Raw genomic sequence first — 18528 nt, forward strand, 5'->3', positions numbered from 1 at the left:
TGGGTGAGAGGGGATAGTAGTGGATATATTTCTAGAGCTCTGTGTAAGAGGGGATAGTAGAGGATATATTTCTAGAGCTCCGTGTAAGAGGGGATAGTAGTGGATATATTTCTAGAGCTCTGGGTGAGAGGGGGTAGTAGAGGATATATTTCTAGAGCTCTGTGTAAGAGGGGATAGTAGAGGATATATTTCTAGAGCTCTGTGTAAGAGGGGATAGTAGAGGATATATTTCTAGAGCTCTGGGTGAGAGGGGATAGTAGTGGATATATTTCTAGAGCTCTGGGTGAGAGGGGATAGTAGTGGATATATTTCTAGAGCTCTGGGTGAGAGGGGATAGTAGAGGATATATTTCTAGAGCTCTGGGTAAGAGGGGATAGTAGAGGATATATTTCTAGAGCTCTGGGTGAGAGGGGATAGTAGAGGATATATTTCTAGAGCTCTGGGTGAGAGGGGATGGTAGAGGATATATTTCTAGAGCTCTGGGTAAGAGGGGATGGTAGAGGATATATTTCTAGAGCTCTGGGTGAGAGGGGATAGTAGAGGATATATTTCTAGAGCTCTGGGTGAGAGGGGATAGTAGAGGATATATTTCTAGAGCTCTGGGTGAGAGGGGATAGTAGAGGATATATTTCTAGAGCTCTGGGTGAGAGGGGATAGTAGAGGATATATTTCTAGAGCTCTGGGTGAGAGGGGATGGTAGAGGATATATTTCTAGAGCTCTGGGTAAGAGGGGATGGTAGAGGATATATTTCTAGAGCTCTGGGTGAGAGGGGATAGTAGAGGATATATTTCTAGAGCTCTGGGTGAGAGGGGATGGTAGAGGATATATTTCTAGAGCTCTGGGTAAGAGGGGATGGTAGAGGATATATTTCTAGAGCTCTGGGTGAGAGGGGATAGTAGAGGATATATTTCTAGAGCTCTGGGTGAGAGGGGATAGTAGAGGGTATATTTCTAGAGCTCTGGGTGAGAGGGGATAGTAGAGGATATATTTCTAGAGCTCTGGGTGAGAGGGGATAGTAGAGGATATATTTCTAGAGCTCTGGGTGAGAGGGGATAGTAGAGGATATATTTCTAGAGCTCTGGGTAAGAGGGGATAGTAGAGGATATATTTCTAGAGCTCTGGGTGAGAGGGGATGGTAGAGGATATATTTATAGAGCTCTGGGTAAGAGGGGATAGTAGAGGATATATTTCTAGAGCTCTGGGTGAGAGGGGATAGTAGAGGATATATTTCTAGAGCTCTGGGTGAGAGGGGATGGTAGAGGATATATTTCTAGAGCTCTGGGTAAGAGGGGATGGTAGAGGATATATTTCTAGAGCTCTGGGTGAGAGGGGATAGTAGAGGATATATTTCTAGAGCTCTGGGTGAGAGGGGATGGTAGAGGATATATTTCTAGAGCTTTGGGTAAGAGGGGATGGTAGAGGATATATTTCTAGAGCTCTGGGTGAGAGGGGATAGTAGAGGATATATTTCTAGAGCTCTGGGTGAGAGGGGATAGTAGAGGATATATTTTTAGAGCTCTGTGTGAGAGGGGATAGTAGAGGATATATTTCTAGAGCTCTGGGTGAGAGGGGATAGTAGAGGATATATTTCTAGAGCTCTGGGTGAGAGGGGATAGTAGAGGATATATTTCTAGAGCTCTGGGTAAGAGGGGATAGTAGAGGATATATTTCTAGAGCTCTGGGTGAGAGGGGATGGTAGAGGATATATTTATAGAGCTCTGGGTAAGAGGGGATAGTAGAGGGTATATTTCTAGAGCTCTGGGTGAGAGGGGATAGTAGAGGATATATTTCTAGAGCTCTGGGTGAGAGGGGATAGTAGAGGATATATTTCTAGAGCTCTGGGTAAGAGGGGATAGTAGAGGATATATTTCTAGAGCTCTGGGTGAGAGGGGATAGTAGAGGATATATTTCTAGAGCTCTGGGTAAGAGGGGATAGTAGAGGATATATTTATAGAGCTCTGGGTGAGAGGGGATAGTAGAGGATATATTTCTAGAGCTCTGGGTGAGAGGGGATGGTAGAGGATATATTTCTAGAGCTCTGGGTAAGAGGGGATAGTAGAGGATATATTTTTAGAGCTCTGGGTAAGAGGGGATAGTAGAGGATATATTTCTAGAGCTCTGGGTGAGAGGGGATAGTAGAGGATATATTTCTAGAGCTCTGGGTGAGAGGGGATGGTAGAGGATATATTTCTAGAGCTCTGGGTGAGAGGGGATAGTAGAGGATATATTTTTAGAGCTCTGGGTAAGAGGGGATAGTAGAGGATATATTTCTAGAGCTCTGGGTAAGAGGGGATAGTAGAGGATATATTTCTAGAGCTCTGGGTGAGAGGGGATAGTAGAGGATATATTTCTAGAGCTCTGGGTAAGAGGGGATGGTAGAGGATGTATTTCTAGAGCTCTGGGTAAGAGGGGATAGTAGAGGATATATTTTTAGAGCTCTGGGTGAGAGGGGATGGTAGAGGATATATTTCTAGAGCTCTGGGTGAGAGGGGATAGTAGAGGATATATTTTTAGAGCTCTGGGTAAGAGGGGATAGTAGAGGATATATTTCTAGAGCTCTGGGTAAGAGGGGATAGTAGAGGATATATTTCTAGAGCTCTGGGTGAGAGGGGATAGTAGAGGATATATTTATAGAGCTCTGGGTAAGAGGGGATAGTAGAGGATATATTTCTAGAGCTCTGGGTGAGAGGGGATAGTAGAGGATATATTTTTAGAGCTCTGGGTGAGAGGGGATGGTAGAGGATATATTTCTAGAGCTCTGGGTGAGAGGGGATAGTAGAGGATATATTTTTAGAGCTCTTGGTGAGAGGGGATGGTAGAGGGTATATTTCTAGAGCTCTATGTGAGAGGGGATAGTAGAGGATATATTTCCAGAGCTCTGGGTAAGAGGGGATGGTAGAGGGTATATTTCTAGAGCTCTGGGTGAGAGGGGATGGTAGAGGATATATTTCTAGAGCTCTGGGTAAGAGGGGATAGTAGAGGATATTTCTAGAGCTCTGGGTGAGAGGGGATGGTAGAGGATATATTTCTAGAGCTCTGGGTAAGAGGGGATGGTAGAGGATATATTTCTAGAGCTCTGGGTGAGAGGGGATGGTAGAGGATATATTTCTAGAGCTCTGGGTAAGAGGGGATGGTAGAGGATATATTTCTAGAGCTCTGGGTGAGAGGGGATGGTAGAGGATATATTTCTAGAGCTCTGGGTAAGAGGGGATGGTAGAGGATATATTTCTAGAGCTCTGGGTGAGAGGGGATGGTAGAGGGTGTATTTCTAGAGCTCTGGGTAAGAGGGGATAGTAGAGGATATATTTCTAGAGCTCTGGGTGAGAGGGGATGGTAGAGGATATATTTTTAGAGCTCTGGGTAAGAGGGGATGTAGAGGATATATTTCTAGAGCTCTGGGTGAGAGGTGATGGTAAAGGATATATTTCTAGAGCTCTGGGTAAGAGGGGATAGTAGAGGATATATTTCTAGAGCTCTGGGTGAGAGGGGATAGTAGAGGATATATTTCTAGAGCTCTGGGTAAGAGGGGATAGTAGAGGATATATTTCTAGAGCTCTGGGTGAGAGGGGATAGTAGAGGATATATTTCTAGAGCTCTGGGTAAGAGGGGATGGTAGAGGATGTATTTCTAGAGCTCTGGGTAAGAGGGGATAGTAGAGGATATATTTTTAGAGCTCTGGGTGAGAGGGGATGGTAGAGGATATATTTCTAGAGCTCTGGGTGAGAGGGGATAGTAGAGGATATATTTTTAGAGCTCTGGGTAAGAGGGGATAGTAGAGGATATATTTCTAGAGCTCTGGGTAAGAGGGGATAGTAGAGGATATATTTCTAGAGCTCTGGGTGAGAGGGGATAGTAGAGGATATATTTATAGAGCTCTGGGTAAGAGGGGATAGTAGAGGATATATTTCTAGAGCTCTGGGTGAGAGGGGATAGTAGAGGATATATTTTTAGAGCTCTGGGTGAGAGGGGATGGTAGAGGATATATTTCTAGAGCTCTGGGTGAGAGGGGATAGTAGAGGATATATTTTTAGAGCTCTTGGTGAGAGGGGATGGTAGAGGGTATATTTCTAGAGCTCTATGTGAGAGGGGATAGTAGAGGATATATTTCCAGAGCTCTGGGTAAGAGGGGATGGTAGAGGGTATATTTCTAGAGCTCTGGGTGAGAGGGGATGGTAGAGGATATATTTCTAGAGCTCTGGGTAAGAGGGGATAGTAGAGGATATTTCTAGAGCTCTGGGTGAGAGGGGATGGTAGAGGATATATTTCTAGAGCTCTGGGTAAGAGGGGATGGTAGAGGATATATTTCTAGAGCTCTGGGTGAGAGGGGATGGTAGAGGATATATTTCTAGAGCTCTGGGTAAGAGGGGATGGTAGAGGATATATTTCTAGAGCTCTGGGTGAGAGGGGATGGTAGAGGATATATTTCTAGAGCTCTGGGTAAGAGGGGATGGTAGAGGATAAATTTCTAGAGCTCTGGGTGAGAGGGGATGGTAGAGGGTGTATTTCTAGAGCTCTGGGTAAGAGGGGATAGTAGAGGATATATTTCTAGAGCTCTGGGTGAGAGGGGATGGTAGAGGATATATTTTTAGAGCTCTGGGTAAGAGGGGATGTAGAGGATATATTTCTAGAGCTCTGGGTGAGAGGTGATGGTAGAGGATATATTTCTAGAGCTCTGGGTAAGAGGGGATAGTAGAGGATATATTTCTAGAGCTCTGGGTGAGAGGGGATGGTAGAGGATATATTTCTAGAGCTCTGGGTAAGAGGGGATGGTAGAGGATCTATTTCTAGAGCTCTGGGTAAGAGGGGATGGTAGAGGATATATTTCTAGAGCTCTGGGTAAGAGGGGATGGTAGAGGATCTATTTCTAGAGCTCTGGGTAAGAGGGGATGGTAGAGGATATATTTCTAGAGCTCTGGGTAAGAGGGGATGGTAGAGGGTGTATTTCTAGAGCTCTGGGTGAGAGGGGATGGTAGAGGGTATATTTCTAGAGCTCTGGGTGAGAGGGGATGGTAGAGGATATATTTATAGAGCTCTAGGTAAGAGGGGATGGTAGAGGGTATATTTCTAGAGCTCTGGGTGAGAGGGGATGGTAGAGGATATATTTATAGAGCTCTAGGTAAGAGGGGATGGTAGAGGGTGTATTTCTAGAGCTGTGGGTGAGAGGGGATGGTAGAGGGTTTTTCTAGAGATGTTGGGTTCTATTTCCAGAGGTCTGTGGGTGAAAGGGGCTGTAAAAGGGGATGTTGAAAGGAATATGGGATCAGTCATGTATTATTTATTATTGACTTGGTGGGGAATGTGGAACAATGTTTCCACATGGCTGACCTCTAGGAGGGCCAGTGTGAGGGGGTAGAGGGGGTAGACGCCAACACTGCATTGTGTCATGCTTAATTGGTGCTATACCATTACATTGGCAGGGAGAGAGAAACACAGAGATGAAGTGTGAGTGAGAGGGGAGATATGAGGGAGAGAGAGAGAGACAAGCAAAAATAGAAAATGAGAGAGAGTGAGAGGAGAGAAAGCGTGTGTGTGCATGTGTGTGTGTGTGTGTGTGTGTGTGGGTGTGTGTGTGGGAGCGTGCTGTGGCTGAAGTGTGTGTGATGTGCTAACTGCACAGATGGTGGAGCGGTCCCTGCTGTGTCGCTGTCACCGGCTCAGCTCTCAGGGAGGAGGTGCTGCTGAGGGGAAGGGGGGCTACTAGCTGAGGAGAACGGCTAACGGGAGGGAGGGGGAGGGGGGGAGGGGGTGGGAGGTCGCGTCAAACCCACGCCTTTCAGACTCACTGAGTCCTCTCATCTGTGATCACCTCCCTGGGTCTGACTCCGCCCCCTATTTCTGTTGCCAATAAAAAATGAATAATTAGAACATTTATGTTGACTAGCTAGTAGTTTCTGTGCTCTGCGCATTAACCAGTTTTATTACAGTACATTGTTCCACCTAATTAGTGGGTGTATTGATGATGACGCAGTTAGATGATAAGCACCTTCTATCCATTGTAATTATTCATTTTAAATTCTTACTCCCCCTTTTCTCTCCTTCTCTTGCTCTCTTTGTGTCTGTAGGAGTTTCTGAATGACAGGGAGCATGGCCAGGCCAGACTGAGTGCAGTGGGGACCAGTGGAGAGCTGCTCATGGCTGTCGTGCCTAAAGACAGAGAGGAGGGGGTCAAGGCCAAGGTGGCTAACGCCAGAGACGACTGGAAAAGCCTCATGACCAACCTTCAGATGAGAGAGACTGCGCTAAAGGTGAATAGTGTGTGTGTGTGTGTGTGTGTGTGTGTGTGTGTGTGTGTGTGTGTGTGTGTGTGTGTGTGTGTGTGCGTGTGTGTGCGTGTGCGTGCGTGTGCGTGTTATTGACAGATGACTGACTGCATCTATAAATGTGACGTTGTCAGAACCTGCAGTCTCAGATGAGAGACTTTGAGGTCAGCACTGAGCCGCTCCAGGATTGGCTGAACAGCACTGAGGTCATAGTACAGGAGAGCAGCGCTCGACTACATGACCTCCCTGCCAAGAGACAGGAGCTTAGCAAGTTACAGGTACACCCCCTACCCCTTCCTGGTTCTGCCAAATTGACCACACATTTACAGTCCATTTTTGGGGAGTGGGTCACATTGTATTGGAAAGCCATGGGATGTTTAATATGAAACTTGTAATACAATCTTTAGATAGTAGGTACCTTTCTCAGAGGGGCATAATGGGTTGTAGCATGCATGTTAGGGACCCTTCTAAGTGGACAAAATAGTCTTTGTTACTCTATGTAGTACTGCTACCATGACTCTTTACTTCCACGCTCAACATCAAACACCTCTTCCTGCCAGTCCTCAGAACCACCTAGTGCCTCCCTTCCCCTAACTTACAGACAGGTACCAAAACTAATAACACACAACAATGGTGGCCAATTACATAAAACCCAATAGAACAGCGTACACCTAGTCTAGTTTATTTCGTTATGGACTCAGTTCAGTTCATTGTGTGTTATTGAACACTGTCTTTTTTTGTTTTCTAAGCTCATGCTTTCTGTCAGTACAGTTTATTTAGTGAAATAACTGACTGGATTCAGTTGGGAGAGAAGATGGATGTAGTTATACCTAAGATACATTATGTCCCTTAAGTAAGTCTGAAATCAATTTAGAGCATACTGGGACCTATAATTACATTTGTCAACCACGGCTGGATGAGATTAGAGCAGCATTTTGACACAATAGTCTGAGGATAAATCCAAAATCTAATTAATTTCCTTTTTATTCTGCGTGGCTAAAAAGCCCTTTTCAGGATACGATAACGGCCCTAGCCACGGCTCGCCCAGACAAAAAAAAGAGAGACAGTAGGAAAGATGAACCTGACAAAGGAAACAAGAAATATCCAGCACATCTGAACGCTCTGCCCCTTATTGTTGTTGCTATTTCTGTATTTAATCTGTCGCCTGTTGTAGCGCTTTTGTTTCTCTCCTGCCTTTTGTCAATAACATCTCCCCGAAGCTCTACTGTACAATACAATACAATCTGTTTGTCTGATCCCTACGCTACCAATACCCCCTCCCTCTATCATACTTTCCCCTTCTCTCAGCATCCTTCAGCCTTGACTCCTCTCCCCCTGTTATGTTCTGTTGTATCTACCTGACGAACCATGGGCTTTTTAAAAAAGAACATCAAGAGATGTTGTGGATGCTATTTAAGATGTTGTGGTTTTCCCCTTGTCTTATCCATGTATGTTAATGTTTCTCTGTCTCTGTGATGTGGCATGTGTCCCCCATCCTACCCCTACCCTGTGGGCCCCTGGTGTACCCCAATCCCTCCATGCCTCCTACCCCAACCTCAACCAACAAATCCTCCCTACTTTTTCCCCCTTCCCTCTACCCCAAACGTCTACCGCCCCAACCCTCAACCACCATACCCTTTCCTTCTGGCCACCCCGGTCCTGTGGTCCTCCGGTCCCCACCCCCCAGCGTGTGTTGGAGGAGCTGTCATGTCGTGAGGCTGAGCTGGGCAAGCTGAGGGAGAGGGCCCACCGGCTCTGGGAGGGCCAGGCTGCAGGGAAGGGCTTCGTCCACCGTGTGTCCCAGCTGTCTGCACAGTACCTAGCCCTCAGCAACCTGACCAAGGTAATACTAGACCCCCACCTACCTCCTGTTACCCCTTCTGTCACCCCTCTCTGTTACCCCTGGCTGGGGTAGGTCTGGCAATGGCTTGAAGTGTTCCCTGCTTCATGCATGCTCTGCTCCAAGTCAAGCCTGTTGTTGGGATGTGTGCACTGTATGTCAAAGCATAGTGGATACTCTGCAGTTTTCTGTATCTGTCTCTTGCTATTTTCATGTATGCTGCTGTGTCATGTATTTGCAAATGACTGAACACAACACGGCAATACATGAATCAAGTGTGAATCTGCTACTTTCAGCAAAAACAAATCACTACTACAATATATGTGTCAGCACATTCCATCAACAACTTATGAGAGCCTGCAAAGCATGATGATGTCTCCCTAGGGCCTACATCCCTGAAGAACTGCTTAAATATACTGAGTACATACATACACACTAGTAATTCAATATTAAACTGATTATGACAGTAAGCCGAGTATGGAAATAGTCATGCAAACATCTTACTCTGCTTATCTTAATTGGCGTAAAGTCAAAATCAAAGTAAGTAAATATGCCAATTGAAACACCTGGTTTTCTGAGCAATATTTTGAATTATTAGGATTTGTAAGCAGCTTATTAATAGGCATTCCAGTGGTGTATTTGATCTGCTTATGGATTGGACCCTTCATCTCAATTTCCGCCTAAAATGACATAGCTCAGGACCTGAAGCAGGGATATGCATGTTCTTGTACTCCAGGACAAGAAAAACATAAATGCAAAATATTTTCCTCTAACATTCCCAAATTCCTTGCAATGTGCCCTTTCTCAGCCTGGGAGACTACTATTTAAAAGGAAACACTTTAAAGTTTGTGGGGATGTGAAATTAATGTAGGAGAATATAACACATTAGATCTGGTAAAATATTAAACAAACAAAAAAAGTTTTATATTTTTTATTTTTGTTGCATCATCTTTGAATTGCTGAACAAGGCCGTACATTGACATAGGAAGCTGGGTGTAATTTCGATGTTGTCCACAAGATGGCAGCAGTGTGTGTGCAAAGTTTCAGACTCATACATTCAAGAAGGAGAGATCAACATGATATTTTGTATCAAGTCTCCCAGGTGTCCCTCGAGCCCAAATGTATAAAAGGTACTAACTTTCACACCTCTAGATGGCCGGGTGAGGGTGGGTGTGGAGCCAGAGACAGCAAAGGGGTCAGACAGGAGGATACAGGTCATACATTTGAATGAGTGGGGGATGGAGGAATCTCTACCACTATTGAGGATAAAAAATACATCTGTTAGAACCCAAGTTTACTATTACTTAATCAATACATCAAATACACAACAAAAATCTATAAACATATATATTATAGAATATGGGTAACATAATCACTATAATGAAATATGTGGTCCAATAGGCTATAAGACTCTCAAAAACCATAGCCACAGCATGTCATAGCCAATATAACATACACAGGCTATACTAATACATTGTAAGCCTCAGATCTATATATTATAAACTCAGCAAAAAATGAAATGTCCTCTCACTGTCAACTGTTATTTTCAGCAAACTTAACATGTGTAAATATTTGTATGAACATAACAAGATTCAAGAACTGAGACATAAACTGAACAAGTTCCACAGACATGGAATAATGTGTCCCTGAACAAAGGGGGGGGGGGGGGGGGGGGGGGGGGGGGGGTCAAAATCAAAAGTAACAGTTAGTATCTGGTGTGGCCACCAACTGCATTAAGTACTGCAGTGCATCTCCTCCTAATGGACTGCACCAGATTTGCCAGTTCTTGCTGTGAGATATTAACCCACTCTTCCACCAAGGCACCTGCAAGTTCCCGGGCAGTTCTGGAGGGAATGGCCCTAGCCCTCACCCTCCAATCCAACAGGTCCCAGACGTGTTCAATGGGATTGAGATCCGGGCTCGTCGCTGGCCATGGCAGAACACTGACATTCCTGTCTTGCAGGAAATCACTCACAGAACGAGCAGTATGGCTGGTGGCATTGTCATGCTGGAGGGTCATGTCAGGATGAGCCTGCAGGAAGGGTACCACATGAGGGAGGAGGATGTCTTCCCTGTATTGCACAGCGTTGAGATTGCCTGCAATGACAACAAGCTTAGTCTGATGATGCTGTGACACACCGCCCCAGACCATGACTGACCCTCCACCTCCAAAATCGATCCCGCTCCAGAGTACAGGCCTCGGTGTAATGCTCATTCCTTCGACGATAAATGTGAATCTGACCATCGCCCCTGGTGAGACAAAACCGCGACTCGTCAGTGAAGAGCACTTTTTGCCAGTCCTGTCTGGTCCAGAGACGAGGGGTTTGTGCCCATAGGCAACGTTGTTGCCAGTGTTATCTGGTGAGGACCTGCCTTACAAAAGGCCTACAAGCCCTCAGTCCAGCCTCTCAGCCTATTGCGGACAGTCTGAGCACTGATGGCAGGATTGTGCGTTCCTGGTGTAACTTGGGCAGTTGTTGTTGCCATCCTGTACCTGTCCTGCCGATGTTCGGATGTACCGATCCTGTGCAGGTGTTGTTACACGTCTGCCACTGCGAGGACGATCAGCTGTCCGTCCTGTCTCCCTGTAGCGCTGTCTTAGGCGTCTCACAGTACGGACATTGCAATTTATTGCCCTGGCCACATCTGCCGTCCTCATGCCTCCTTGCAGCATGCCTAAGGCACGTTCACGCAGATGAGCAGGGACCATGGACGTGTTTCTTTTGGTGTTTTTCAGAGTCAGTAGAAAGGCCTCTTTAGTGTCCTAAGTTTTCATAACTGTGACCTTAATTCCCTACCGTGTGTAAGCTGTTAGTGTCTTAACCACCGTTCCATAGGTGCATGTTCATTAATTGTTTATGTATCATTGAACAAGCATGGGAAACAGTGTTTAAACCCTTTACAATGAAAATCTGTGAAGTTAATTCTCTTTGAAAGACAGGGTCCTGAAAAGGGACGTTTATTTTTTTGCTGAGTATATGTATATAAATAAACAGTTGAAGTCGGAAGTTTACGTACACCTTAGCCAAATACATTTAAACTCAGTTTCTCACAATTCCTGACATTTAATCAAGGTAAAAATTCCTTGTCTTAGGTCAGTTAGTATCACCACTTATTTTAAGAACGTGAAATGTCGGAATAATAGTAGAGAGAATTATTTATTTCAGTTTTTATTTCTTTCATCACATTCCCAATGGGTCAGAAGTTTACATACACTCAATTAGTATTTGGTAGCATTGCCTTTAAATTGTTTAACTTGGGTCAAATGTGTCTGCCATCTGCCATTCCTCCTGACAGAGCTGGTGTAACTGAGTCAGGTTTGTAGGCCTCCTTGCTCGCACACACTTTTTCAGTTCTGCCCACACATTTTCTATAGGATTGAGGTCAGGGCTTTGTGATGGCCACTCCAATACCTTGACTTTGTTGTCCTTAAGCCATTTTGCCACAACTTTGGAAGTATGCTTGGAGTCATTGTCTATTTGGAAGACCCATTTGCGACCAAGCTTTAACTTCCTGACTGATGTCTTGAGTTGTTGCTTCAATATACCCACATAATTTTCTTCCCTCATGCTGCCATCTATTTTGTGAAGTGCACCAGTCCCACCTGCAGCAAAGCACCCCCAGACAGAATGCGTCTCCTTCCTGAGCGGTATGACGGCTGCGTGGTCTCATGGTGTTTATACTTGCGTACGATTGTTTGTACAGATGAACGTGGTACCTTCAGGCATTTGGAAATTGCTCCCAAGGATGAACCAGACTTGGGGAGGTCTACAATTGTTTTCCTGAGTTCTTGGCTGATTTCTTTTGATTTTCCCATGATGTCAAGCAAAGAGGCACTGAGTTTGAAGGTAGGCCTTGAAATATATCCACAGGTACACCTCCAATTGACTCAAATGATGTCAATTAGCCTATCAGAAACTTCTAAAGCCATGACATCATTTCCTGGAATTTTCCAAGCTGTTTAAAGGCACAGTACATTTAGTGTATGTGAACTTCTGACCCACTGGAATTGTGATACAGTGAATTATAAGTGAAATAATCTGTCTGTAAACAATTGTTGGAAAAATGACTTGTGTCATGCACAAAGTAGATGTCCTAACCGACTTTCCAAAACTATAGTTTGTTAACAAGAAATTTGTGGAATGGTTGAAAAACTAGTTTTAATGACTCCAACCTAAGTGCATGTAAACTTCCGACTTCAACTATATATGTACATATATAGAAATTAACTACAAATATCTTAAATTAAAATACAACCATTTAAACAACTTGATTAGCACGAGAAGCAAAAACGTATTTGACTTACTGATCTAAAAGTAACGTTACCTTCTCCTTACAATCTTTCTCCCGGTCAATTTCTGCAATAATCTCATCCAAATGTGTATACTTGAAGTTCAATTTAACGTTCATACTCTTAGTAGCCATGTTGTGCTTTTTCAGTTTTGAGAAAACTTTGTAGAAGAAATCGAGTGCTGCATAACATCCCCCCTGCGTCCTGTGGATTTTTAATGGAGAATGAATCGTGTTGCGCTCAGCCATAGGACAATGGCCATTAGTCCTACAAAGGGCCATCACATACTCATATTAAGCCCAGCTCATTGGCTATCTAGCTAGCTATGTTTCAGAACAATACAGTAGGTGGTCATTGGACCAAGAGACTGTCAATCAAGTGAACACCGCCCGTCTCATTGGTGCATAATGATGGCTGTCCTTCATGGGCTAATTGACATATTGTGTAGCCAAATCAGAGCCCACCTAGCCTGGCGAGCGTTCAACCTCTTGGCTTCTTGAATGGATACCAAGTTCTTATGGTCCGTCCAGATCACGAAAGGATGAGGTGCCCCCTCCAACCAGTGTCTTCACCCCTCAAGGACCAACTTGACTGCCAAGAGCTCCCGGTTGCCTACATTGTAGTTGTGTTCCGCTGGCGAGAACCGCTTGGACAGGAAGGCACGTGTGCAGTCTCTGTCCCCCTTATTCTGCTGTGAAAGGACAGGCCCTGCTCCGGTGTCCGAGGCTTCCACCTCTACCATGAAGAGATGATTAAGATCAGGATGAACGAGGATGGGTCCGGAGGTGAAATGTCCCTTGAGCTCGATGAATGCCCTGGCAGCCTCTCGGGTCCAGCTAAAACGGGTCTGGGACTAGTGGGTTAGGGCCGTGAGAGGCGCTGCCACCCCACCAAAGTTGTGTATAAAACACCTGTAAAAATTGGCAAACCCGAGGACCCGCTGGACTTGTTTAAGTGAGGCGGGACAGGGCCAGTCAGTGACCGCCCTAACCTTAACAGGGTCCATTTGGATGCTGGCGGTAGAGATCATGTGGCCCAGGAAAGAGACTTGGGATACATGGAACTCCCACTTCTCAATCTTGATGTGTAGTTGACTCTGCAGGAGGCATCTAAGGACTTTGCGGACGTACAGGATGTGTTCCGGATGGATCTTGGAGAAGATTAGGATGTCGTTGAGATAAACAACGACGAGAGTATCATTGACAAATGCTTAGAAGACTGCCGGTGAGTTCAATAATCCGAATGGCATGACTAAATACTCATGGTGACCACTATGGGTGTTAAAGGCAGTCTTCCATTCATCTCCCTCTAAAAGGAGGGAGATTGTAAGCATTGAGGAGGTCCAGTGGTGAAGAATTGGGCAGATTGGGCCAGCTCCAAGGCGGCGGACATCGGGGGTAACGATTCATAATCGTGATCCTGTTCAGCCCTCAGTAAACAATGCAGGAACGCAGACCTCCATCCTTTCTCTCCCTACATCAGCTGGGGATTTTGAGGATCGAATTAAATCTGCCTCCAGCGACTCCCGGATGTAATTGTCCAAGACTGCAGCTTCAGGGATCGAGAGGGAGTAAAGACGGCCCTGGGGAGGGGTGGAGCCGGGTTGGAGTTCTATGGTGCAGTCATATTGACGATGAGGAGGGAGGGTGGCGGCTTGCCTCTTACTGAAGGCCTCCCGGAGGTCGAAGTATTCGGGAGGGAGAGCAGAGAAGTCTTGGTTCTTCAATGGATGCAGGGGGACGCGGCAAGGCTCTAGGTGGGGCTTAGACATTTAGTCTGGCAGTTCTTACCCCAGTCTATTAGGTCCCTGTGGACCAGCAGAGTAATGGGTTATGTAGTGCTAGCCAGAGGTACACTAGGATAAGGAAACTGCTCGTTTCCCATGCTGTCCGTATTTGTGCTTTTGGTTCCATTGCTGAAAGAACATGTCTATTTTCGTATTGATTTGTCCGTGCCATTTGACTTTGCACACAAGGTCAGAACAGCATATTGACTGCATGACAACTCGTGTATGAAGAACTTTATGTAGATTCAACTTTGGGAGCTGTGATCAAAAGAAAACTAAGAGTATCTGAGTGATTCACCCCAACTTGCAGTAGAATGGGCTTGGTCTGATATTCCACCTGGCTAGAGCCAATGTGGTGGCCATTGAGGGCTTGAATCTCCAGAGGGATGGGACATTTCATGCAGGGGATTTGTAATTCTATGGCAAAGTCTTGATCAATTAAATTATCTGCAGCCCCGTAGTCTCCCCTTGTCCTTGCGAGCACCAGCGTTTCCCGTCAGCTCTGTGCATGTAGCACGGAGATAGCCGGGACATCCGCAGTAGAGGCAGCAGCCTTTGTGCATGCGCCTGTCACACTCCTTTGGTCTCAGATGTGTGCGTCTCAGCTGCATGGGCTCTTCAATGCTGTGTTCGGGGGGCTTGGGGTACTCAGGAAACCAAGATACTGGGGTGGTATCAAAAAGGTGCTGTCTCACACGTTCCCGGAGGCGGTTGTCGATCCTGATTTCCAGCGTTATCAGGGACTTGAAGTCAGCCACTTGTCTAGCCCCTAGGCGGATGTTGAACAGTCGGCTGGCCGCTTCTCGTCCGCCGACTGGGTGGTCGAAGACTCGTCGCAGCTCGGCAGTGAAGGCTATTATGGAGCTTCACGATGGTGGCTGCTGTTGCCACACCGCCTTTGCCCACGCCGGGGCCTTGCCCGAGAGTAGAGAGATGATGTAGGTGATCATGGTCCAATCGGTGTGGAACGAGGAAGACTGTTGCTCGAACACAAGAGAACACTGAGATGAGGAACCCCTTGCATCCTCCCAGGTCGCCGTCATACCGCTTGGGGGCTGGGATCTTGGGTTCCCGGTGCAGATTCCCTGGAGGAACTACAGCGATGCCTGTAGCACTGGGCAATGAGACCTGGGCATTGGCTCCTCCTGGGTTAAGGTTGGACTGTGGTTGGAGGGAGTCGGTAAGTGCCTGGAGGGTCTTTGATATTTGGGAGAGTTGTTCTTGCTACCGCCCCAGCAGTGCTCCTTTGTGGGTTACAACATTCTTGATCTGGATGATCTCTGCTGGGTCCATGTTTAGGCAGAAGCTTGCTGTGACGTGGTGAGGTTGGACCCAGGTGCAGAGAAGAGACCAGATGAGGAATGAGTGGTTAAGGATAACATAATACTTTACGGAGAAACGATAGCCGAAAACTCACTCAGGAAACGTAAGCACACGTTACATAATTCAAGCTTCTGCAAAGGACAACAGAAACCACACCTCTTTTAACAGGGAAATCAATAATGAGTAAATAAGACACGCCTCAGTGTCGTTAATGTCTCTAGGATGGTCTCTGCCGCCCTCTGGTGACAGGTGGAACCATGACAGTGGTAAAACGTTTATTTTGATTGGTGATTTTCTGCTTTTATCAGAAGTTTCAGATGTGTCCATGTAAACATGATTATTAGGGAAATTGTTCTTCTTGCACAGCATGGAAACGTTTTAAACAAACTATTCTATTAATCTGACTATCCACAATAATTGTATAATTGTGTGCATATAACCATGCTCACTGAAAGAGCAGATAGGAAATACTGCTATGCTAGTATTGGGCTGACCTTCTGAAGCAGTCTAGCGAGCTATGCTATTTATAGGTCTTCTCTCAGTAACATAGAAACAGGAGGAGGAAAATCACTTGAGAAAGCCGCTTGTTGCTAGCGCTATGGATATGTTAAGCGGGAAAGAAAAGGTTGCCCCTGTATTCTTTTCTTGTCCATACCATAACCATGGCCAGATTTATAAAAACATGTTTTGATTTTATTGGACAGATAGGATGATAGTGGGGAAAGATCCAGTCCTATGTCAAAGGGCAGAGGACCAGATTCAAACCTGTGCCAACTCTGTCGAATGGTATGCAAGAGGCTGTGCCATGACCACTAGACCAGCATATTTTCTGCAGAAAATATCAGATTTTCCTGAGTGAACGGAAAACCTTGAAAGGTCTTATTTTATCCTTGGTCTATGCTACCACTTCAAACCATTTCTATGTACCTCTATACCGTGTACCTTGTTTAAGTAGATCTGCTTGGTCTCCTCCAGGACAAGGCCTCCAGGATAGAGCGTATCGTAGGGGAGCACCGTCTGTTCTCCCAGGGTCTGACGGAGCTCCAGAACTGGGTGTCTGAGGCTGAGAGGATCCTGAACACCTGCCTCTCCCCCACCGCCGACAAGACTGTACTGGAGGACAGGATGATACAGCTGGAGGTAGGTATGGAAGACTAGAATAATGTAATAGAGAGATCTAGGGACTCTATAGTTTTGCCCAAAGATCGAGAAAAAGTTGCATCTCTCAAAAGTGATTACAAATCGATATCTAACCTATAAATGTGTAGTATCAGGGGTTACCCCCCTCTTGTAAACATTCTGAAGCTCTCAAGTCTAGGGTACAACAACTACTCTTTGTCTGTGTTTGTGTCTGTGGTTGTAACTCTATTTCAAACTGTGTCTATGGTTGTAACGGTATCTAAAACCGTGTCTGTGGTTGTAACGGTATCTAAAACCGTGTCTGTGGTTGTAACTGTATTTAAAACTGTGTCTGTGGTTGTAACGGTATCTAAAACCGTGTCTGTGGTTGTAACGGTATCTAAAACCGTGTCTGTGGTTGTAACGGTATCTAAAACCGTGTCTGTGGTTGTAACTGTATTTAAAACTGTGTCTGTGGTTGTAACGGTATCTAAAACCGTGCTGTGGTTGTAACGGTATCTAAAACCGTGTCTGTGGTTGTAACGGTATCTAAAACCGTGTCTGTGGTCGTAACTGTATTTAAAACTGTGTCTGTGGTTGTAACTGTATTTAAAACTGTGTCTGTGGTTGTAACTGTATTTAAAACTGTGTCTGTGGTTGTAACGGTATCGAAAACCGTGCTGTGGTTGTAACGGTATCTAAAACCGTGTCTGTGGTTGTAACGGTATCTAAAACCATGTCTGTGGTCGTAACTGTATTTAAAACTGTGTCTGTGGTTGTAACTGTATCTAAAACCGTGTCTGTGGTTGTAACGGTATCTAAAACCGTGTCTGTGGTCGTAACTGTATTTCAAAGTGTGTCTGTGGTTGTAACGGTATCTAAAACCGTGTCTGTGGTTGTAACTGTATTTCAAACTGTGTCTGTGGTTGTAACTGTATTTAAAACTGTGTCTGTGGTTGTAACTGTATTTCAAAGTGTGTCTGTGGTTGTAACGGTATCTAAAACCGTGTCTGTGGTTGTAACTGTATTTAAAACTGTGTCTGTGGTTGTAACTGTATCTAAAACTGTGTCTGTGGTTGTATCCTATCTGTGATTGTGTTACCCCAGGCCCTGTTGGCGGCCCGTCAGGAGAGGGAGATCCAGCTGAAGATGTTGCTGACACGTGGTGAGGCTGTCCAGAGGAACACCTCTGCTGAGGGGGTCCCCGTGGTCCGAAAACAGATCCAGGACCTTAAGGACTCCTGGGACTCTCTGCTGTCTGCCTCCATCCAGTGTAAAAGGTCAGGAGACATATTCATCGGTTAGCCAATTTGACTTTAATCAATCGATTTAATCTGGGATGTCAAAAGGGTTAAATGGTAGGAAATAAGACAAAGTTATCAGGCAATCATTTGACAAAGAAAAATAGGCATTCATTGTATTAGATAATAATAATAATAATAATAATAATCATATTTGCCATTTATCAGATGATAAGATTAGTATTAGATTATAATACACTCAAGGTTATTTGTGTTGACACTCCAATGAGTCTATCCCAGCTGATTTGGTCTGTTGACTTTGTAGGAGCAGCTGGCTCTATCAGTAGCTACAAGTAAAAAATAATGACATTTTAAAAAGTTGGCTGGTGAAAAAGCCACCATTTTTGTAGAATGACCCTAACAGTCAGTAACCCTGAAGAATGAATGTGTGTGTTTCCTGATCCAGTCAGCTGGAGGGGGCCCTGTCCCAGTGGACCAGCTACCAGGAGGACGTGGTGCAGTTTATCATGTGGATGGAGCGCGTGGAGACCACTCTGGGCTGCTCAGACAGACAGTACTCTGAGATGAGAGACAAGACCGCCAACCTGGGAAAGACCAAGGTACAGTACTGGACTCATTGTAATGGATGGGTGTTTTCACATTGGTG

At 45.3% G+C, this 18528-nt stretch overlaps 1 protein-coding gene across 1 annotated transcript in view; it reads left to right on the forward strand.

Moving 5' to 3' along the window:
- Nucleotides 1–18528, forward strand: part of syne1a (spectrin repeat containing, nuclear envelope 1a) — a 212702-nt gene that overhangs the window by 90492 nt on the left and 103682 nt on the right. The window contains exons 57-62 of the mRNA XM_036975988.1: nt 6064–6246; nt 6396–6539; nt 7949–8104; nt 16477–16641; nt 17728–17900; nt 18328–18481. Of these exons, the coding sequence (XP_036831883.1) occupies nt 6064–6246; nt 6396–6539; nt 7949–8104; nt 16477–16641; nt 17728–17900; nt 18328–18481 (975 nt within the window). The remainder of the gene's footprint in view (nt 1–6063; nt 6247–6395; nt 6540–7948; nt 8105–16476; nt 16642–17727; nt 17901–18327; nt 18482–18528) is intronic.

Source organism: Oncorhynchus mykiss, chromosome 4 (assembly GCF_013265735.2).
Source record: "Oncorhynchus mykiss isolate Arlee chromosome 4, USDA_OmykA_1.1, whole genome shotgun sequence".
Lineage (NCBI taxonomy): Eukaryota > Metazoa > Chordata > Actinopteri > Salmoniformes > Salmonidae > Oncorhynchus > Oncorhynchus mykiss.